Source organism: Tiliqua scincoides, chromosome 8, assembly GCF_035046505.1.
Source record: "Tiliqua scincoides isolate rTilSci1 chromosome 8, rTilSci1.hap2, whole genome shotgun sequence".
NCBI lineage: Eukaryota > Metazoa > Chordata > Lepidosauria > Squamata > Scincidae > Tiliqua > Tiliqua scincoides.
The window spans coordinates 19217204-19240127 of record NC_089828.1 but is presented as its reverse complement, the minus strand read 5'-3'; the positions used below and the strand labels follow the sequence as shown (position 1 = coordinate 19240127).

General features: G+C 46.0%; 1 protein-coding gene and 1 pseudogene across 1 annotated transcript in view; one reads left to right on the top strand and one right to left on the bottom strand.

Annotated features, from left to right (window-relative positions):
* Window positions 1-1714: 1714 nt before the first annotated feature.
* SEMA7A (semaphorin 7A (JohnMiltonHagen blood group)) overlaps window positions 1715-22924 on the bottom strand; it is a 50598-nt gene continuing 29388 nt past the window's right edge. Inside the window, exons 6-14 of the mRNA XM_066635543.1 lie at window positions 20371-20481; window positions 13381-13526; window positions 12128-12306; window positions 9853-9961; window positions 8917-9097; window positions 7230-7345; window positions 6047-6210; window positions 5352-5419; window positions 1715-5094 (exon numbers count right to left, since the gene is read on the bottom strand). Of these exons, the coding sequence (XP_066491640.1) occupies window positions 4721-5094; window positions 5352-5419; window positions 6047-6210; window positions 7230-7345; window positions 8917-9097; window positions 9853-9961; window positions 12128-12306; window positions 13381-13526; window positions 20371-20481 (1448 nt within the window). The 3' untranslated portion in view covers window positions 1715-4720. The remainder of the gene's footprint in view (window positions 5095-5351; window positions 5420-6046; window positions 6211-7229; window positions 7346-8916; window positions 9098-9852; window positions 9962-12127; window positions 12307-13380; window positions 13527-20370; window positions 20482-22924) is intronic.
* Window positions 11876-11994, top strand: LOC136659668 (5S ribosomal RNA; annotated as a pseudogene).

Genomic DNA, 22924 nt, shown 5'->3' with positions numbered 1-22924 from the left:
AAGTTCTAGAGAAAAACCAAAGGACATGGATTGGAAACTGCCAGCTGTGCCCTGGGCTTTAGCATCTTTAACACCACAAATGGCCTGTTGAAATATAAAATTGACTGTAGGTTCAATCCTACCCAACTTTCCAGTGCTGATGCAGCTGTACCAACATGCATCCTGTGGTGGGGGGGGGGCAGTCACAGAGACTTCCTCAAGGAAAGGGAGCATTTGTTCCCTTAACTGGGGGCTGTTTTGCAGCTGCATCGACTCTGGAAAGTTGGAAAGGGTTGGGTCCTTCATATAACATGAGCTACATACTGTCTCTCAAGCAGCTCTTGGGAATGTCAACTGCCAAAACCAGCGGTTCCCAAACTGTGAGCCGTGGCTTCCCAGGAAGCTGCAGGGAGCCCATTGGCCACAGTCAAAAAAGTTTGGGAACCACTGGTTTGGACATTAACCACTGGACATTAACTTATTCCCCTAGGCAAATTTCTCAGTTTGCCCTGTGATGAACCTGATACTTATTCTTGGCTAAGATCTATTAAAACTCTAAGGCAGCACCTGAGCACACCTGCTGATGACATCATTGCTCCTGATGTAAGATAAGTCCCAAAGCTCTGCTCTCCAGAGCTCCCCCTCCAATATACCTCTACTTATGAATGTTTTCCTTTCACCCAGAGAAAAAAGAAACATTTTTAGTGAGGGAAATATTAGGTCTTACTGGGCTCAGATCCAAGCCCAGAACACCAAGGAGTCTTATGAGAATGGTTTTGGGAAGGGCTGCTCTCAACAAAAGCAGGAAACCAGTAGGTATCCTCCCATGCTAACCATTCAGACTCAGAAACCAAAAGAAGTGGGTGGGGGGTGGAAACCTCTGTGACTTACTAGAAATGTCAGAGAATGAAAACAAATGCTATTGCTGTACACTTCCCGCTTCTGAGCAGTGAGAAGTCCCAGTGAGAAGCCACCATGACCAGGTTTTGGATGAGAGAGCACCAAAGACTTAGGCCGTCTTTGTTCTGTGGTTATGAATTGGAACCCAACACGGGGGAGGTGGATAGTCTTAATCACTGCTGATCCTGGCCTCTGTGCCACCCGCAGCCAGAACCACAGAATGCCACCCCCACCGTCTTGTCTGGGGGCCTTCCGAGGGTGAAGGAGGCCACAAATGGCCTCCTCTGGCCTGCCAAAGGCCTTCTGAGTGCTCCAGAAGGCCTTAAACTGTCACTTCGAAAACTGGAAGTGCGGTTTAAACGCTCTCCAAAAGCCTACAGATGGAAATGAAGGCGGCAGCGGATGGGGTGAGGAAGGTGGCCACACCCCCCCAGTCATGGTGTCCAGGGGTATTTGATCCCCTTGATTCCCCCCTCCAGGTACACCAGTGGTCTTAGCTGCAGGTCTTAAATTTTGGTCAAGGCCAGGCCAACCCCAAGCTTTTGAGCCAGACTCTGAGCAACTATCCACACAATCCAGAAGCCCTTGAATGCCAGGTTTCCAGAAGGGATGCCTCTTACACCTGAACGTCAATAATCCCAAATGGGTGCCTTGCTATACCTGTTAACTTCAATGTAGTTGGACTGGGAGAGGAGGCCATTGATTGAGCCAAAACTAAGGAGCAACAGTGAAGCCTAGTGGTTTGGGCTTGGAAGGGATGCTGCTTCCCAAATCCCTGGGTCAGAATGTTGAATTCTTAGCATTAAGGCTACAAAGCAGAACACCTTGAGTCCAGTCAATGTTGGCCATGTTTTATTTAAAAATAACACCAGAAGAATGAAAACACAAGGCAAACACAGTTACTGGCAATAGATAGCTTCTTCATGAAATCGGAGATACCTTGCGTTAAAGTGCATGAAAGGGAAAAAAAAGACAAAGATAACTTATTGCAGGTAAAGGAATGGCTCTTAAATACAAAATGTTATACACTGTAGTGCAATATAGTGCAATCTGAGATCTCCTTGGCTTGGAAGCAGGATTATTAGGGAACCCCTTCACAAACCAAAAAAGAGAACGCAGTTCTATTTCACAGTTGATTCTCCAGGATATAATTTAATCCGATGTGCTCACAGAAGGTGATGCAGCTCTAGAGGGCAAAGGGAAGCAGAGTGGGCAGTTTTCTTGATTTCACTGCAAAGCTTTACAAAGTTTGGGGGAGCAGTTGGCTTCCCACCCCCTTTCCGATTCACTTGACAGGCTGCTACACAAGTGGAAATGGCAGCTATTGCACGCACCACCTTACCTCCCCCCTTCCCCATCATTTCTGTGAGACTCAACTTCCAAGGAAGCCAACTTAGGGTACACACACCACAGAGAAGGTAGAAACAGACAAAATATCCTGCCAACACTATTGCTCTAAAGACTAGGGCAAGACCATCCGGCAGGCCAGCTGAGGTAGTTGACCATCAGTGGTCACCCCAATTATCCCCTCCGTGCATTCATTTGTACCCCTCAATAAATGCCCCCAATAAACTCATGTGTAATATGCAACAAGCTTATTCATTTGTAACTGGATGGTTTTCATTTCCACCTGTGCAATTTGCATTAATAGTTCATTTTTTGGCAAGAGTTACAGACATTTTGAAGCTGCCTGGAGCTTTGCTTCAAAGAGTTGGGCGGGGGGGGGAGGGAAAGAGAGGGATTTATAATAAATATCCTTCTATTGCAGAAAGAAGACAAAGGACTTCCCAACATCCCATCTGCATGGAAAGAGCTTGCTGCTCTCAGGTTCTGCTGTAGTGAATGACAAGAAGCAAGGGGAAACAGATGTCCCACAAATGCCATGTGGACAGACAGAGGATCCGGACAGTCTGTACATGGGCAGGGGAGAACCAAGGTGGGTAGAAAATAATTTGATGATAAATCACTACCCAGTTTCCAGTGGATGACTTACTATAGGCCCATTGCTGATCCTTGCAAATGGTGGACTAGGTCAGAGCCTGCCTGCCAAGGAGGCCTGGTGAAGTGGTGGTCACCTTGGGTGATAGCCTGGCAGACACAGTGCTCTGTGCTGCCTGCCACAGCCTCTCACTATCTCACCATGTCTCTTGCATTGCAGTAGTAGCAACAGGAGTTGCAGCTGCCACACTCCACCGTCCCGGCCATCCAGTCTGCTGAAAAGGCAGAGGGTGGGAGCAAGGAAGGATCATTCATATATGTACTCCTCCCTTGTTCTGGGTTCTGGTTCTTTCTCTCTGCCTTTTCAAAAGGAAGAGTGAGTGACCAGGTGTGGGGGTGGGAGACAGGAATAGGCAGGTGGCAGAAGTGGGACTGAAGCCTAAGCCCGGGGTAGGGCTACCATCAAAAAATGTAAGAAGGAGAAGGGGGGGAAATGATGGGGAAGAAGAAACAGTAGGGGCTGGGCATACTTCACATGCCCAATGCAAAGGATGAAAGGGAAAAGGGGTGGGAAATGGTGGGTTTGGGGTCTTGGCATCTAAGGAAAAAGGAGGGAGGGGGAATGCCAGAGTCTCCCCTGCTACACATAATTATCTAAAGCAGGGTCATTGCTATATTCATTGGTTCAATTGAGACATCACAGCAAGTTTTGGTTAAGAGAGTTTAACTGTGGTTTGGCATGATGTCCACGTGTCAAGACTATGGCTTGAAATCGGCTGGCAAACCAGAATCCAAAACCATAATTTGAAGCCTTTTTGCAAAATTATGTTTTTGCTCATTGTGTTTTGTAACACCTGAATTACAAACCATGATTAGGGCCTGCATTTTGGAGGCAGAGGTAAGCCGATGAAGCAGAGTGCTGAGAGTTCAGAAAACCAACCCAGAGAGGTAGTTCTTAACCATGGTTTGCCTGTTGTTAATTTGGAAGTTCAGGCCATGTTTTTGAAAACTCAGCAGTTAAGCCAAACATTTTCTTCTTGATTATTCCTCATCCATTTTGTGTCTGACAATTTAAAAAAATAACTCAGAAGATGAAATAGAAACCATAAAAGAGTAAATCAGGAGAAAAAAAAAATCAAGCTTCTCTGTCTGGACTAAACAGTATTTGCATAGATAAACTAAGCCCAGAGGAATCTCCTTTCCTTTCAGTGAGAAAACTCAGATTCTACTTCATCATTAGGGTTTTACTGATCAGTTGCTCCTCCTCATTCAGTTAACTCATGAATGTTACAGATGAGAATGTTGTCCTTGGTTCTGAGTCCTTGCTACTGCATTGGCACCATGCTGGACCCTTGCTACAGTACAGGCTACGTATGGTCCACTGCAAATCAGGCAGGTCAAACAGAGATCTGTTTCTTCATTCAATAGGGCTTCCTTCTGCCAAAATTCCCCCATGGTAGTTCCCTTTCTCTCATCACAACTCACCTCAACTGCTGTGAACCCAAGCAGTGAACTAAGACAGACCTTCAGCCCTTCCATCTTATCCCAGTAATACCTTCTGCTCTGTTTGGCCATTCCACACCTTGCTATCACTGATGCTACAACATCAGACAACGATATTGTCAGGTCAACAGCAGCGTTTGTGCCCCGCAACCTTTCAGGATATTGTTGCTCATATCACAGAACTAAGACAAGAAGCCACCAACTATCCTTCACTCCCTGACCTTCTGCTATCACCTATGAGAGAGATTCCACTGCCTTTTTCCCTTTTTCCCAACTGGTGGTGGTGGGGTTGTCTTTAAGTTGTTTCACGAATTAGCTCTGAAGTGCCAACACTGGAGCCAAAGAGACTCAATGATTAAAGAGGCACAGTGTGGTCATTCATGCTGGTTAAGGTTAATCTTCATGGGATGAGCAAGATGACAGCTCCCAAACACAGTCCTAGCCAGATGGATAAGGATGGTTTGGTGGCCCAGCTATAAGGCAATTCTGTTATGCTCTTCAATGCCATCGTCTCAGTAGGCTTCGTCAGGTGTTGAGTCAAAATTGTCCGGTTGAACCAATCCTCCTGGGAAACACAAGTATAGTTGCCATAGAGTTCACCTGTCATCTTGTTTATGAAATATATGCACTGGGGACGGCCACCTCCACAATGGGCAATGCTTTTGTCATTGTGGAACCAGGTGTAATTGGCATGGTGGGATTCAATGGTACAGTTCAGGTAATAACGAGACAGTGATGGCACGGCGACAGCTTCAGGTTGCTCATTACCGTCTTCTGGGGAAGGGGAAAAAATGGAAAAGCGTCAGTGGAGAGCAAAAAAGTGAAGTTCCTCTTCCACTCCATCCCCCTCTTCCTTTCTGACTTCAAGACATGGAATGGGGAGCAATAGCCATGTCCAGGGCTGGCTGGCATCTCCCTGTGTGTGTGTGTGTGGGGGGGGGGGTATCAGGTTTTGGTGCAAGGACTACTTCAGGCACTCAGACGTCCAGCCCTGCCTTATGTGAACAGATTATATGACAGACTGAACATACCTTTTGTGCTGCTTTCAGAGGCACAGACATCTGGAGAGACATCATGGGTTAGAGCCTGTAGCGTTGCTCTAAAGAAAGCAGGAAAGCCAGGTTAGCATCATATACTTGCTGAAACCATCACAACACCAGCAGTGCATTTTATGGGAATGGGCTCCAGAATATGGGATGAAAGGCACCCTGGGTTCAGAGCTTGCTCTCTGGAGAACAGCACTGAATGAGATGAAAGTGAGGGGGAGAGGCTAGCTGGCACACTTTCATTTCCCCTGTACCTAGGTACACTGTACCCATTTTGATAATGCATGAACAAAGCCAAGACAGACAGACAGACAGACAGACAGACAGACAGACAGACAGACAGACAGACAGACAGACAGACAGACAGACGACTCCTTGTTTCTAAGAACTCCAAATGACATATAAAATGCACTAGGACTAAAACACCACTATTTTGTAGTGGAGAAGCTTTATGCACACGCATTCCAGTTGTCATCCCAAGCTTTGACAGAGCTAAAGGCAGGATTGATCCCCAAGGAAGCAGAACGTTGGCTCATCAACTGGAAGATTACCCCTGCCACAACAGAGTCACCATGAACATGTATCTGGTAGGCAAGGATGGAAGAAGACAGAGGGCATTTGTCCGGCCAATGGACAAAAAAAACAGAGTATGAAAGAAAATCTATCAGGTGAGCACATACCCATTTTCGAGCTGGTCCTGTGCACTGTTTGTACATTTCCCATTGCTCCACCCACAGTAGGGATCTCTTGCCAGCACACAGCTCCCACAGTTGTCCTTATAAACGCTGCACATGGCCAAAGGGAGTCGAACTACTTCAGCTGGAGAAGACACAAATAGTTCTTTCTGCAAAAGAAATAGGATGGCTGTGATAAGCCCTCTCAGATAGTAGGAATGGGAGATTATTTGCGCACACTCTCAAAAGGAATGACAGTGACCAAAGACTAAATGTAACAACATCTGTAATCACAGAAAGGCAACAACCACATGGTACAAGACTGTCTGTTCATTTGGCCAAGAGAAGCAGATTGTTAGGGAATGAACCTCTGTCTGCATCCACTGCTCCTCTTCCTCCTCTCTTCCTGGATTCAAAAAGGAAGATGAGAATTCAGGAGAAAAGCGGACTGGTGGGCCAGAGTGGCCGAGACAGATAGCAGTGGCCTCCAACACTCTAGCCCAACAGTCTCTTCTCTTCCTTACTTCCTTTTCCACTGCGTTCCCCTCTTTCTTTTTAATCCATGCCTGGGCCGGGGGAGAGGTACAGAGGAGCAACAGGGGAAGCATGCAGTCTACCTCCTGAGATGACTGCCTAATCAGCCTTTTGAACCAAGCCCTACTGAACCAAGTGCAATGGTTCTGTATTAATTTGTGTCTTATACATGGATGTCTGTTCCAGTCCATCAAAAAGAATTTCCATGTGTTTTCATGAAAAGTTGATAGTTGATAGCAGAAGGTCTGGTCTAGAGGGTAGAGCCTCCGTCTGCCTGAAGATAACATCCACAATTCGAGGCCACTGGCACCGTGCAACCTTGAAGTAGCTGACAAGCTGAAGCCGAGCTATTCCATCTGCACTGAGCGTGGGAGGGTGGAGGCCAGAGTGTGAAGCCAGATCGGAATGAAACACCTGAATGTAGTGGTTCTTGAAAGAAAGAACCTTCTTTCAATTGTAAAAATCCCTATTTAAACCGCCTTGAATAAAGTCTTGAATAAAGACCAAGAAAGGCGGTATATAAATACCTGTTGTTGTTGTTGTTGTTTTATTATTATTATTATTATTATTATTATTATTCCCATGGCTCTGATTGTCTGACATTCTTCCAAGGATCATGTTTCAGAGAGCAAAAGTGTAGCAAATTTGTCCTTACTGTTGTGTTGTCCAAAATCATAGACTTGATGACACCAGGCTGTTGAAAAGGCTGGATCTCCATGATGTTAAAGGCCCCACCTGCCCATGCTACAACCTTGTGGATGGTTCCTTTGTCTGCAGAAAAGAGAAGCAAGGATTGAGGAAAGCATTAGAACTTGCTGTGCTGGGGTATAATTGTAGGAGATGGCTATTGCCGTCTTGCCCTGCTGTGAGCTTCCTAGAGTCATCTGCTTGGCCCCTGGTCTGATCCAGAATGGCTCTTCTTTTGCAAAAGCAGATAAATTGAAAGTGGGAAATAATGCCAGCTAGGTAGAAGGCTGCAATGGAACCAGCAGTTCCAAGGGACTCAACATGGCAAGGTATCAATCTCCCTCACTCCGTTTGCTATTAAAACCTAGTGTAAGTGCTAATGCCAGGAAAGTAGAATGTTTAGAGTGATGCAGTGACTTGAACTTTGGCCCTGATCTAGGAAGACACAAGTTCAAATCCCTGTTCAGTCATGAAACTTGCTTGTTGACCTTGAGCCAGTCATTTTGCCTCAACCCCAGGTTCTGATGTTCTGAAAGAGGTGAAGCTATTGTCTATTCATTCGCCACAAATACAAAATAGTAGGCACTTCCACGCCTTGTCCTCCTAGATGGTCTTGCTTCTAAACTAAATAGCCAGCACTTCTTAAGTTCACCTTCATAGAGAAAGCCAACCAGAACCTTGCTTACTATCAAGTGGGCGCTGCAATAGATTTGACATGGTCGAGAAACATGTAGGGTAGGGCAACTGACTATATGCACCCCATTGCCTTCTGTTGGCATGATCCAGCCTACAGCTTTGCCATGTCAGCCTCAGCTTTTGAAGTTAGCATCTCCAAACCATGGCCTGTTGAATTACAAGATTATCCATTTGGGCACGGTGCAGCAGTGATGAAGGTTTTCCCTTTTCCCAGATGATCGTCGCAGCAACTCATGCTGGGCAGCTGTGAAAAGATAAGGCTGTGGCACAGAACAGAAAACCTTCGCCACCACAGTGCCATGCCTGAATGGGTAATCTTGTGACACCAGATCCGGTCCACGGACTGTGACTTGGAGGCCCCTGGTCTAGGACAAGCCACACCTTGCCAGTTCTTAGAGAATTTCACTGGCTTCCAACTTTCCGGGCATAATTCAAGAAGGTGCAGTCCACCCATGAAACCAACTTAGATGGTCGTCTTAGATGGTGGATTGGCAGGAATCATCCCCCTCTGCCATTCCTGCTTCTCCTTTCTGAACTCAAAAATGAAAAGGGGAACCGAGCAGAAGACAAAATGTGGAGGTGCAAAGGAAAATCCTCTCCTTGCTCCGTTTGCCTTTTCCTTTTTAAATTTAGGAAATAGGAGGAGGAGGGCAAAGTGGCAGAGGTAGCAACTGGCACACAACTTGGTAAGCGGGAGCAACACTGGATGTACCTTCTTAGATGCCTAAAGGCCTTGGGCAGGGCTTAATTCATTTCTGCCATTGATGTATATACCAAATTGATGGGGACCAGGGAACCTGAAGGACCACCTAATCCCATACAAACCTGCTGGACTCTTAGGCAACCTTCTCTAACAGCAGTGCCTCCATTGTGGCACTCCCACCCCCACCCCCACCTCATCCATTCCTTCAGTGCCTTCCTTGATAGAGAAATTCTACTGTGTGCAGCCTGCACAATACCTGTGGCTAAGTAGAAAACATCATAGGTGACCCCATCTGCTGCCGGGACCTGGTGAACCGTCAGTTTCTGGTAGTGATACTTGCTGTAAAAGAACATGGACTGATACTTCACATTGTGTGTCACTTCTGGGTGGCGGTCTATCACTCGGAAAGTTTCAGAGGGAGTAGATGCTTCTAGACACTGTCAAGAGGGGAACACAAACAATGCTTGAGGTTATCACAAGTGACCGGACCTACGTAGTCAACAAAAGTCATGCCTTTTGACACCTGAATGCTCTAAGGTCCATTTTGGCTTTTGATCCTATTGCCATGACTTCAAATCTACCTAAGCCATAAGGGTTAGACAGTTGCTTCTTTAAAAATCTGCACTGTATAATATGCTCAGTATAAAACATACGCAGTCACCATTCCCTTTAAGCTGTGCAGTCACACAACTCAAAGTCCAGCAAAGCTGAGCTCTGCGCAGCCTGGGGCTTGGCTTTGGTTTCCAGAAGTCTGGCATTAACATTTGACATCATCACCATGCATCTGGAAACACTGAGCTGCAGCACAGCAAACAAAGGGATCTGCACACATAGTCCCAGTTATCTTGACCCTGGAAACTAAGTACCTTGGAGGGGTCTCTCCTTGCCCTCCAACAATTACTACATAATATGGATATTCAACCTATGTACACTTTTCTTGCCAACACTTCCCACATCATAACCCATTCACTTATGGGCAAACTGGAGGCAAATGGTAAAGTCACCTACCTATGATCACAACTGATAAACATCCACACATCCAGCACCACACTGTTAGGTTCAGAACAATGTCAAATATCTAGTCCCACTCTGAGCTTCCGTATGGACATGCACCACAACCACTTCACAGAGGGGAAAATACCCAACTTTCTCCACCAACAGCAGAGGGCCACCACCCCCCCGTGTCCCTTACCTGTCCAGGCCGCACAGGGGGGAACTTTTCATTGTAGCCTTTGAGAGGGGATGTTTGCAAGATTTTGGCAATTTCACCAAGGGAATAAACACATACTGCTGAATAGTCCCTGTAGGTAGGAGAAAAAAGTGGCAAGTCAGCCCCTTGGTAATGTGGACCACCTGCCTACACCTTTCATCTTGCTGCAGTTCTAAACCCAGTTACACCCATGCTAGATATGGCCGACAGGAACATCCCATCTCAAACATTTCGGTAACCGCTGATCCATTTTTGAGCACAGTTCAGAGGCTCCGTGTTTACTTTTAAGACTCCGTACAGCTTCAGTGAGAGGTACCTGAAGGACTACTTATTCCCACATGTAGAGCTGATGAAAAATCTCCTGTCACCTGGACAGCACCCCAAATGTGGCTTCCTTTTACCTGGCTGCGCACCAGATATTGCCTCTGACAGTCCTCCTCCCATTCCCTAGATTGAAAAAGGAAGTGGAAGGAGGACAGAAGTGTAGTGGGCTAGAGTGTCTCCATTTCTGATGTTCATCTAGCCCACCACTCCTCCAAACTTCCTCTTCCACTCTATTGCTCTCTTTTTAGAATCCAAGGAGGAGGAGCAGAGACAGATGGGCAGGTGGAGGCAACCACCTTACTCAGTCTCCTGGATGGGTTGCCCACAAGAAACTGTCCATAGGCAAAATTCATCTTTGGGAGAGGAGGAGGAGCCAACAGTGGACAAACAGACATGTCCCCAGGAGCTCCTGGGAGACAGTTTGTTTCCCCTCAAATACTGCAGGTCTGAAGAGGACCTGAAGATCTTTGTTAGGAGAGACAAGATCTTCATCGGTGCAGGTATCTGGGAAACTGAAAGCCTGACCGGGGGGGGGGGGCTTTCTTCTCAGAGGAATCTAACTGTTTGTGACAGTATTGGGGAAGGTGCAGTGATCTGCAATCAAGTTGCTGGCTCCATGCTGAGATGCCATATGGAGAAAAAAAAAAGCGTGAAGTGTAAAGTTTAAGCTGGAAATTTAAGATAAGCAAGTGTTAATATTGTCCCCGGCTCTGATTGACTGATTTGGCTAAAAGCCCTGGATATATTGGAGGTGTTAACGAGAGACTTTTTAAGGAGGTTGAAAGTGCTCTTTTTCTCTGTTGTGGAATAAATTGGTGGTGGATTATAATTACAACTATAACTTGGGTGTGAATTAAAATCCAGAATTATTCTTGGATATAATTGGATATAAATATAATTCTCATTAGATTTAAAAGAGCTTTGTTTTCTCTGCACCAGAGACGGTGAGACTGTTTTCTTTCGTTTTGTTTTTCTCTCTGTTAACTGCACTGGACTGTTATCTGCAAGAGGTATGTAAGGAATGCGGATGGCAGAGTAGCAATGATGTGGTGGAAGTGAGGAGAATAATATGTTGTGGACATCTAGTGGACTAGAGAGAAATTGCAAAATGGACTCTGTTCCAGAAATGTGGATACAGAAAATCTTGATTAATACAGAGATTGCTTGTTATGGAGCGACAACAGCTGAATTGGTCCTCACAGATTCAAGTCAGTCTGGAGACCCTTTCCCAACAGATAGATGTAAGGAACAATTGGAAGAAACAAGCAGAAGATAAACAAGGGAGTGAAAAAAGTGGACAAGGAGGAAAATCAACAGGATGATCAACAGGACGAAGAAGAGGTGCTGATGGAGATCAAGAAAGATAAGATGGACTTAGGTTGTAATCCCATACACACTTTCCTGTAAGTCCTACTAAACTCAGCAGGATTTTCTTCTGAGTAGACATGCATAGGATTGTAGTGTTACTTTATAGTTAATTCTCCCCTAAGAAGTTCACCCAGAGTCTACTCTTCAATCTTTTTGGCATCAGAAGGAAATAGTTTTTTATTATCCCTGATCTTTATATCATTTTAACTCCACTGATATTTATGATTTTCTTACTGGTCTGCTGTTCAAATGTTAGATTGTCTTACATTGACTATTGTAAACTGTCCTGAGAATACTAAAGGATGGGATATATATTTTTAAACAACATGCCCTGCACATGCCCGATCTCGTCTGATCTTGGAAGCTAAGCAGGGTCAGGCCTGGTTAGTACTTGGATGGGAGACCTCCTGGGAATACCGGGTGCTGTAGGCTTATACCATAGTCTTTCGAGACTGAAGGTTGCCAACCAAAATGAAATTCTAACAACCTGCCTGCCCAACCTTCCCCTGGTGTCATGCAGGGAGTCTTCAATAAGGTCTAGAAGGCCGATGAAGAAGGCACTTACCACTCATTCAAGAAGAGCCCATAGATCTTTGTCTGTTGCCAGTCATCAGACTTCATAATAAAGACGTCCTGCAGTCTATTAAAGTGACGGCCAGTGACAGCATTATCACAGAGCAAAGTGGATTTCAGGAAGGTGCTCCATTTGGCACCCGAGAGGGAGCCACTGCCTCCTCTGTCCCCCTGCAGAGATGGAAGAGAAATGAGAAACTTAGGAGGAGGTTGGCAACTTGCAGTTGCCGAGCCAGAATCTCTGGGCACTCCCATACTTTACAAAACCAAGTTAATTTTTACACTGTAGAAAATCTCTGTGGCTCTGTGCCAAAAATGGTCATTTTAATAAACGACCTTGCTCATCTTCTTTGCCACTTTCTGCACAAGCCCTTACAGCCACTCTAGTGCACCATGGGTTTTGTAGTCTTAGGTTTACATGGGATAATGAGTAGGGTTATGCATTTGCTTTGGAAACAAATAACTGAAATCACTTTCAAAGAGAACCCTAAATGAAGCAAGAACTCCAAGCTGAAGCAAAGCCACCCAGTGGCAATCCCGGCCCCTGTGCCACCTGGGGCCAAGACTGTAGAATGCCCCCCCCAGTTGAGTGCCCTCTATGGGGGCCTTGGAAGGCCAGAGGAGGCTACCATTGGGCTATGTGAGCGCCCATCAGCAGCATGGTTTGCCTTACCAATTGTCAAAACACTGATGGTGTGCCTTGACAATTTTAGCGCCTTGTCAGGATGCTATGAGATGAAAAAGATTGAAAACTGCTGACCTAGTTAATGTGCATAGGATTCCAACCCAAGATGTGTGCTTTAACTCAAGGTGAGCCAGCTATCTTGCATGTCCCTTTTGGAACCAAAGGGCAAAGTATACAAAATACATTTTTTAAATAACCAGTTTATTTCAGCACACGTTTTCGTGGATTGCAGTTCACTTCATCAGATGCATGAAGTCTTCAGATGGACTCCATTGTTTCTTATGAAGAGGACTGTGATCCACAAAGCCTCCATTTGAAATAAACTAGTTTGTCTTTAAGGTGCCACATGATGTCTTTGGCTGAAACAGACTCATATGCTGGCTTCTATCTAGGAAATGACCGAACTACTTCTCAGAAGTAGTTTTTGCAGCAGGCAGTTCAATCTAGACCTATACTTAGATGAGCTCCAAGGTTCAAGGTGAAGCAGACTGCCAGCCTTCGTATTCAGCTGACTTCTCTGCAACACACCTGGCCAACCCCATCCACCAGTTGCTCTTCACCTGGCACAGCTGACCCACTCTGGCAATCCTCCTGGAGGCTGCTGCATTCTTCTGCCACTCTGGGTTGTTTTCATTGAAGAAGAGGTAGATTTTGTTATTCAGTGCTTCTTCTTGCTTTATAATAGTTCCCTTAATAAACTCCGGATCTGCAGATAGCAGGAGAAGACAGAACAAGGGTGAGATGAGAAGGCAACTAAGGGAGAGATTGTTCAACCCAAGCCATGATTTTTAACTATCTGGCTAAAAGGGATTAGACAAATTCACAAAGGAAGATAGGTCCATCAATAGAAATATTTTAGCCCAATCCTAACCAAGTTTCCAACACTGATGCAGCCTCAAGGTCTCAGCGACTACCCATCCCCCCCCCCCGAAGAATGCAGCATGCATGGCTGCATCAGTGATGGACAGTTGGTTAGGACTGGGCTGTTAGTCATGGTGGTGGCTATTTAGAGCCGCCAGATTTCCAGGGCTGCATACCTACTTCCAGATCATTTACAATATATGTAGCATACATTTCCCAATTGTATCCAGGCCCAGGGTCAAAAGAGGGACCTGGGAGCCAAAGGAAGGGGGGGGGTCAAAATTTTCCTTGGATCTTACACACTCCAATCTCACCAGGGCCCGTGAGAGGAGGATGTAGGGGGTACATTGAACCTGGGTCCAGGTAAAAAAAAGGGGGGGCCTGAGAGCCGAAGGAGGATAGCCAGAAATTTCCTGGGATCTCAGAAACTGTTTGCATATATATTAGCCTTCACAGTTTGTGTAAGCATACACAGTTTTAAATGTAATTCGTAGAAGCTATGATCCAATGACTGTATGAAATTATGATCTACTGGAGAAGGGAAGGGACCCAAAAGAAGCTTTGTACCCCAATAAAATTCCTCTCAGAGGCCCTGCCTAGAGGCCATTAAATAAAAGCAGCCCTAATTGAAAGGGGAAAGTAGTGCCAGTACTGGGGACAGACTTTATTGCCAGGGCCCTATTAGACCATGTCTGGAAGAAATAATTGCCTTCCAAAACCACAAAAAGGAGAGGCAGGGCACAGAGAACATTCAAGAGATTCCATTCCATCATCACCTGCTCTGGGGGAAGTGTTGCTATGATCAATGAGGTCCCAGTGGAGGAGAAAGCCCTTACTGTCACTTTTGTTGTGTACTAGACAAGCCTGCCAGTTTCTCCCTTTTTCCATAAGATCAAAGGAAAAGCCCCAAGAAGGGAAGCACCAAAACGGAACACTGTGTCACTGGGGGCTCATTATCATGGCTTCCCCAGAGCTGAGGGGATTTCCACCTCCATGACGTGCACTAAACTACAGCACCTGTTTTAAGCCACTCCCTCCAGAACCAGGGTAATGTTTGTTTTAAGCTGGCAATTTTCCCTTATCTCGCTTGACCGCATCTTGTCCTGAGCTGAGAAGGCCTCGTATGAGTATGAACATATGCATCTACCTTATATAGAACATCTGTCCATCTAAGCTCAGCATTGTCAAAACCTCTCCAGGATTTCAAACAGGGGTCTTTCTCAGCTGTCAGGGGGTCTGGAGATGCTGGGGACATTTCCTGGTTCATGCTCCCTTCAGCTCAAGAAGTTTCAAACCCCAGCATGTAGCTTCATCAAGTTATACCCCATCACATCTCTAGCAGGATTCCTCTGTAATTGTCAGTTCTGTCTAGTGCCTAGGGTACTGGACTTTAAGATAGCATCTCTACCCAGAAATGAACATTGATGGAGCTATGTTCACAAAACTAGTTTGTCCTTAGAGGTTCCCACCTCTGTCTTCTAGCTCAGCCATTCACTTCTTTCTCTTTTTTTTTTTTTTTTTTGGCTATGCCCTCTTTCTCAGGTTCCAGGGGGCCAATGTCAAACATGGACACATTCTTTATTACCCTCTATCATTCAGAGTCTAAATCTGTGTCCCCCTTCAAATGTGAAAGGGCTCTGTGGGGAAGGGGCATATGGCTCCCATTGAGAATGGTTGCTCACAACCCACCACTGTCCTCTCCTCCATAATTCCTCCAGCTCCCTGGATTTGAAAAGGAAGAAAGGAATGGAGAAGAAATGGAGGAAGCAAAGAGGGCCAGCCACACTATGGGGCATTCGGTACCAGGAAGTCTTGCACATGCCTTGCATGTTCATGTAATTACTTCTGAGCAATTACCTTTTATTAAGTGCTTAATATACATTATTGCAGTAATCTGTAATAATAATAATAATAATAAAACTTTATTTTTATCCCGCCCTTCTCCCAAAAAGGGACCCAGGGCGGCTAACAACATATAAAACAAATTAAAACATAATTTCACAGATAAAAACATATTAAAAAACACATTAGCAGAACCCATAAAAACAGTAGTCAGAAGAGTCAGAATAAAAGAGCATAAAACAGCAGTTCTTAGAGGAATCGGGCCTGTAAAAAAGCAACTAAAAGATATATAAAAGATGTTAAAAAGGCCAGAACGTCAGAAGGCTTGGTTAAACAACAAGGTCTTCAGGCCTCGCCGAAAGGACTCAAGAGAGGGAGCCATTCTCAAGTCAAGGGGAAGGGAGTTCCACAATGTTGGTGCCACTACTGAGAAGGCCCTATTTCTTGCCGCCGCCCCACGTACCTCCTTAGGCGGCGGCACTTGTAGAAAGGCCTTCTCTGAAGACCTGAGAGGACGAGCCGGATTGTATGGGAGTAGGCGATCTCTAAGATAACCTGGCCCAGAGCAGTATAGGGCTTTAAAGGTCAAAACCAGCACCTTGAATTGGGCCCGGAAACGAATGGGCAGCCAATGTAGCCCCCGGAGAAGCGGGCTGACAGAGTCAAACCGCCTAGCTCCAGTGACCACACGGGCCGCCGCATTCTGCACTAATTGCAGTTTCCGAACCGTCTTCAGGGGCAGCCCCACATAAAGCGCGTTACAATAATCTAACCTCGATGTCACCGTAGCATGGATCACCGTGGCCAGGTCTGCACGATCCAAGTACGGACGCAGCTGGCGCACCAGCCGAAGCTGAGCAAAGGCCCCCCTAGCCACAGCCGCCACCTGGGAATCCAGGAGCAGCTGCGAGTCCAGGTGGACCCCCAAGCTGCGGACCTGCTCCTTCAGAGGGAGTGCAACCCCATTCAGAGCAAGCTGATAATCCAGCACCTGCATCGAGGATTTCCGAACCAGGAGAGCCTCTGTCTTATCCGGATTTAATTTCAGCTTGTTAGCCCCCATCCAGATCCTCACTGCTTCCAGACAGCGCTCCAGGCCCTCAACCGCCACCCTGGAGTCTGGAGGAAAGGAGAGATAAAGCTGGGTGTCATCAGCATATTGATGACACCCCACTCCAAACCCCCGGATGACCTCTCCCAGCGGTTTCATGTAGATATTAAATAGCATGGGGGACAGAATTGAGCCCTGCGGCACCCCGCACCTCAATGGCCAGGGTGTCGAACAGGCATCCCCCAGCACCACCATCTGGGACCGACCTTCCAAGTAGGAGCGGAACCACCGCAAAACAGTGCCTCCAACTCCCAACTCGGCCAATCGGCCCAGAAGGATACCATGGTCGATGGTATCGAAAGCCGCTGAGAGGTCCAGCAGGACCAACAGGGACGCACTCCCCCTGTCCAGTCCCCGGCGTAGGTCATCCACCAAGGCGACCAAGGCAGTTTCCGTCCCAAAGCCCGGCCTGAAACCAGATTGAAAAGGTACAAACGTGATCCTGCCACGTTACTAGACAGATGAATTATGGGAAGATGCAAGGTCCCTGGTTGACTCTAGACTTGTCAGTCTAACTTATCTCAAAGGTAATTGTGAGGATATCATAATGGATATCTCATCCATAGACATCATCCTGGATTCCTTAAAGGAAGGTTGGGATATAAGTGTGATGAACAAATGAAACAAACACAGATTAATCATGACTTATCTGGTAGGAATTCAGAAGTATGCATTTTTGTTTGTAAAATCACTTTTGCTGTACATGTTCACTGCAATTGGCAAGCACTTAATCGGTAGGGAACTTACAGCCCAATCCTATCCCCACTGGCGCCCAGGACTCCAGTGGTGCCGAAATGGCATCTACTGGATCCTATGGGTGCCAGGATAGCATTGGAGTCTCCTCAAATGCTCGCTTACCCTGGATAACACAGTAATTGCACCAATGGGTCTCCTCGGATTTGCATGTGCTTTTGAGCGGGCGGAGACCCGAGGAGGCCCATGTCGGGCTGCCCGGACGGTTAGGGTACGGTGGCAGAGTCTGCTGCCATCTCCGCCCCCTCCTTAGCCAGATCCTCCCCTCCCCTGCCTTCCCCTATCCCACAAACCCGCACCACTGCCCGGCGGTGCAATTTATTGTTGGGTGCTCCCACAGTGTGCTCCATTCCAGTGCTGGTTCCAGCACCAACTGCTGCTATGCTCCCTACTCGGAGAGTGCCGTAAATATGCTTTACTGCATGTTTATGACACCCAGCACCACTGCTGGAGCCTAGCACCGGCGCTAGGGCTGGATAGGATTGGGCCCTTAATCACCACCCCTATGTGAGCAAATAAATGTGATATGAATGCCAGTCTTTTCCTCCTCCTTTCCCAGAGTATGAAGACATTTCACATTCACACACTTGCATTTTAACCTTATCTTCTCCTTATCCTTGTTCCTCATTGACCCAGTCTGACTCTGCTACTTCCTGAACAGATGGGGAAAGAGGATCAAGGCTATACTTGGTATATCTTGCTTCTCTTTTATTTAGAAAATGTTCAGTGGAGGAGGGAGAACTGAGAAGCATTGCGATGTTCTCCCAACCTTGAAGATAAGCTTCTGCTTCTTTCTACAGTGAGGACAGTACGTCAGTGCTCAACTTAGAGCGGGGGTCAACAGTGTACCAGTTGTACTGACTTAATGTTTTTAGAAGGCTATGGGAACACTACATGCAGGGACAGCCCAAAATGTTCTGGCACCCAAGGCACATGCCAAGTGCGCCCTCCCTTATCCAGGAATGTTCCAGTCACCTCTGCCACTTTTCATCCTACTCCCTAGATGCTTGAAGGAAGAGAGGAATGGAGCAGTAGAGAATGCATGGAGGAGAAGACAGCAATCCTCTAGCCTACTACTCTTCTCTCCTCCAGGGTTCCTATTGAAAAGAAAGAGAGGGATGGAGTGGAAGGAGGAGAAGTGATGGTGACGCAACCACCTGAGTCAACTCTACAGATAGGTTGGCCCAGGGTATTAGATGAAAGTTGTGGGAAATCAAGGGGGGGGGCTTGAGGATTGTGTTAAGGGCTACCTCCCTTACTTCCTTTTCTACTACGCGGTGATTTCATGGCATTGTTCAATAGTATTTGTAAGAGTAAAATAATAGCCATGATTTTCAACTCCCACGGGGAAAAAAAATCTTCACAGTCATCATTGTCTGTTCCCCAGACAGAACTGTTCCCCAGACAGACAGACACAGACAGACAGACAGACAGACAGACAGACAGACAGACAGACAGACAGACAGACAGACCCTGATACTATCCAACTCTCCAATGCCAGTACAGCCACATTGCAACCCCGAAGAAAGGGAACAAGCATTCCCTTAGCTGGAGGAGGCCTCCATGAAAGCCCCCTTACTACAAGGGCATGGCCTGTTGGTATGGCTGCACCAGTGCTGGAAAGTTGGATAAGATTTGGCAGGCAGGCAGTTAGTTATATGATTGGGGGTGGGGAAGTTACAACTGGATGCAAAGTTAACTCGGTTGAAACTGGGAAGCATCAAGAGTTGCATTATAGGAATGCCCTCATGGGGAACAGGATGTGCACTTAAGCGCATGAATTATTTTCTGCTCTCCTTATTGGTTTCTTTTGTTGGTTGTATATAGGTTGATTGAAATTTGTTTTTATTTGTATATATATATTTTAATATTTGTATTGTAGTTTTACCTTGTAATATGTTGGTTGGCTTTGGAGGCTCAAAGGCAGGGTATAAATCCCTGAGAAAACTAATAAATACAGGCATATAATGTTCAAACAGTGATTCTGATCTGCAGTACAAACATTGAATTCCAGCTTTTGTAGATGTGGGAGGATGTAATAAAAGGGAGAGGTTTTGGATAGTTTCTTTCCAACACATTTTTTCCCCCATGGAAGAAAGCCAACCCACTAATAAAGTAGATGCAAGATTTTAAAAGTGATAAAAGGATAAAAGAAGATTCTTCAGAGGCCGTGCTCAGGGCAACCCCAACTTATCAGGGGAAGGCAGGATGCAACAAGTGAAAGGGCCCCTTGGATCCTGACACCTCCCTTCCAAAACTTCTTCCCTCTACCCATTTGCCAGACTCCCTTCTTAACTATTTTTGGAAGGAAAAGTGTTCCTTTTTGCCCTTTCAAACACGTTCCTTCTTTCCCCTTTGCTTTTATTGGCCTGCTGCTACTACTGAATCCCAGTGCAATCCTACATGTTTTCTCAGAAGTAGGTTTCCCTATATTCAGTGGGACTTACTCTTTGGTAAGCGTGCATTGGATTGCAGCCTCAGGACCCAATCCTATCCAACTTTCAAGTCCTCATGCAGCCTGCCAATGGGGCATGCGCTGCATCCTGCAGTGGGAGGGGCAACCACAGAGGTCTCCTCAAGATAAGGGAACAGATGTTCCCTTACCTTTGGGCTGCACTGATGCTGGAAAGTTGGATAGGATTGAGCCTTCAATGGCTTTGTGACTTTATCCGTTTAAGATGATTGCTGTGTTTTATATTTCTGATGCTGCATCAGTAGGGTGTTAGCTGCCTCAGGATTGAAAAGAAGGCTATCAATATTGTAAATAATAAAATAAAGGCAAAAACCTCTAATCTGGGTCAACAAGGTTACCCTATCGAGGGAGAAAAGAAAGATTGCTGGAGGAGGTAAAAGGTTAGTTTTAAATTCTACAATCATCTCACTATTGTGTGTGTGCCTCTGTTTCAATGAGGGAAGGTTGGAGGGAAATAAGGGAAACCAATGCCCCCCATATATCCGTCTGTCCAAGACCAGTAGTACTCACGTTGCATCACAAGATCACTGGTGTAAAGTTGAGAAAACCCATGAATCCTGCGAAATCGAGGAACGTTGCCATTGAGCAAGTGCGGCTTGACGGAAGAGTAGACGTTATTGCCTGTAAGGTAGCAAATGAGCAAAATTCAGAAGAAGAAATTTAAGTGCAAGTCAGAACCTTCAAGGCTGGCCCCTCAACAAGGCTGATGAGACTGCTGCCTCAGGGCTCAATCCTATCCAACTTTCTAGAGGTGATGCAGCTGTGCCAATGGGCTGTGTACGAAACCCTGTAGGGGTGAGGCAGTCATGGAGGCTTCCTCAAGGTAAGGGACCATTTGTTCCTTTACCTTGGGGCTGCATCAGCACTGGGAAGTTGAATAGGATTGGACCCTCAGGCAGTGAATTGGTAGAAGGGCCTGCCTCCGTCTACCTACACATCTTCTCTTCTCCTACTCCCTAGATGTGAAAAAGGAAGGAAATGGAAGAGGAAGTGTGGAGGAAAAGAGATTAGTGGGCTGGAGCCTGGCATTTTGCTATGCTATCCCAGGTGATCTTGAAGATTCCATAGGTTGGAAGCATTTATTGTTTCACCTTCTTTGATAAAAATGTTTGAAACCGAAGATCTTTGCTTTAAAAACAAAAAACAAAATTAAACTTGATTGCATGTGCCAAGCCAAGTCCCACAGGAAGCTAAACCTCAGTCTTTGACTCAAGCACCGCAGAAATCCAAAAAATAATAAAAACTATGGAAGTGATGAGTAAAGTCAGGAGGATGAGATGGGAGGAAAAGGAGAATCCCACACTACAGACCATGAGAAGCACTTCAACTCTTTCCGTTCTTATTTTTATTATTGTATCCCATCCTTCCTCCAAGCAGCTTCCTCCAAGCAACTTGTTATTGTATCCCATCCTTCCTTCAAATAGCTTACGTATGATAATTCCATTTCCCAGTGATGGTGCAGAACCAGGATACTCAAAATGGCACAGCTCCCCTTGCAAGGATCTACTTTCAAACTAAACCCAAACTTAAGTTCTGTTGAATTCCAGCTTGTAACAACTTCATTTCCAGTGTCTCCGACGCATGGGATGCTGTTTTTTCAGCATTCCAGGAGCCAGAAACCTCCCTCCTCCCCCATTGTCAGATTAGCTTTGGGGAAAGGAAAGGAACGGGACAACCAGAGAGGGCCAGCATTCAGATACTATCATGCTCCCAGTGGGTTCATCAGGAATGCAGCAAACCTTGAATTTCAGAATGGACTCAAGAAAAAAATTATTTCCTCCCATCTCCTCCCCCCAAGAAAGAGAGAAAAGGAACCTTATTCCCCCATTCCCAATTGGGAATCACACCTCAAAACACACCTATGAGGTAGGTTAAGTTAAAAGATGGTGACTGGTCATCTAGTCAGCAAGGTTCAAGAAAAGATCTGAACCCTGGTTTCCAGAGTACGAGTTTGTCATGCTTTATGCCAGGGTAGGTAGAAAGTCACTCTTGTACTACTGGTTGCTCGGATGATGATCTAAAGCCACTTCCACTTAGCTCTGATCGTGATTTAAAGTCAAAATAGTTTTCCTTCCACTCCCTCCCCCTCCCCTCAAGATCTGGATTCTTTGTTTTCTTATGTCCTCCTTGGCTTCTAGGAACCCCCGTTCAAATCCCAGTCCAGTCTTAGTTGGAGCAGAATACAGATGAAGCCTCTTTATTCGCAGAATTTCTATCCATGAATCTGGCTCAACATTGGTCCCCAGGACCTGCGTGGAGCCAGACTTAGCCCCACTTGAGCCACCTGGAGACTCTTCTGAGGCCAAAAACCAGAAGTGCCCTTCTAGGACCTCTGGAGGCCATTTTGAGGCCCAGGGAGGCTGCACCCAACCTCCACAAGCTTCAGAACAGCTCCAGACGTGACCAGAGAAATGCTCTGGTCACGTTCGAAGCTGGGTGGACTCTGAATTTTGAGCAACTTGGTTTCATGCGAAAGTCAGTATGCGCATGGGTTCCAGGAATGGAACCTTTGCGAATAACGAGGGTTCGCCTTTATGCTATTGAATTGTGTGTGCACACATGTACAAGAACAACGAAAACTGTAAATTATTTTGCAAGCCAACCAGGTAGCACTACTAGGGTCTGCATCAGGCAGTGTGGACCTCATAATGGACCCATGCAGTGGGTAGGACAACACCCCACCCTGATGAACCATCGCCCCACTCCAATGGTTTTTTGCCTATAGCTTTTGATAGAATGGAGAAATTTCAACATAGTTGCTTTCATTGCATTCTGCATGAAATTACACAACAAATGATACAAAACATTATGGTATTATTCAAAAATATCAAGATTTTAAGAATTCTGGCCAGTAGTGGTGTCAGCCCCCTGTGCACATCACAGGGTGTGGCCCACACCCGCTAGCGACACCACTGAAGCCAACATTTTCTGACTAGATCCACCTCCACAAGCCACTAATTCACACTGATAGCCCCTAAAGCTTGGTCAAAAAAAATTTATCGCAGAAGTCTGCTGTGTACCACACCACTTGTAAGTGTTTTGATCACTGTGATTGGGAACAGGG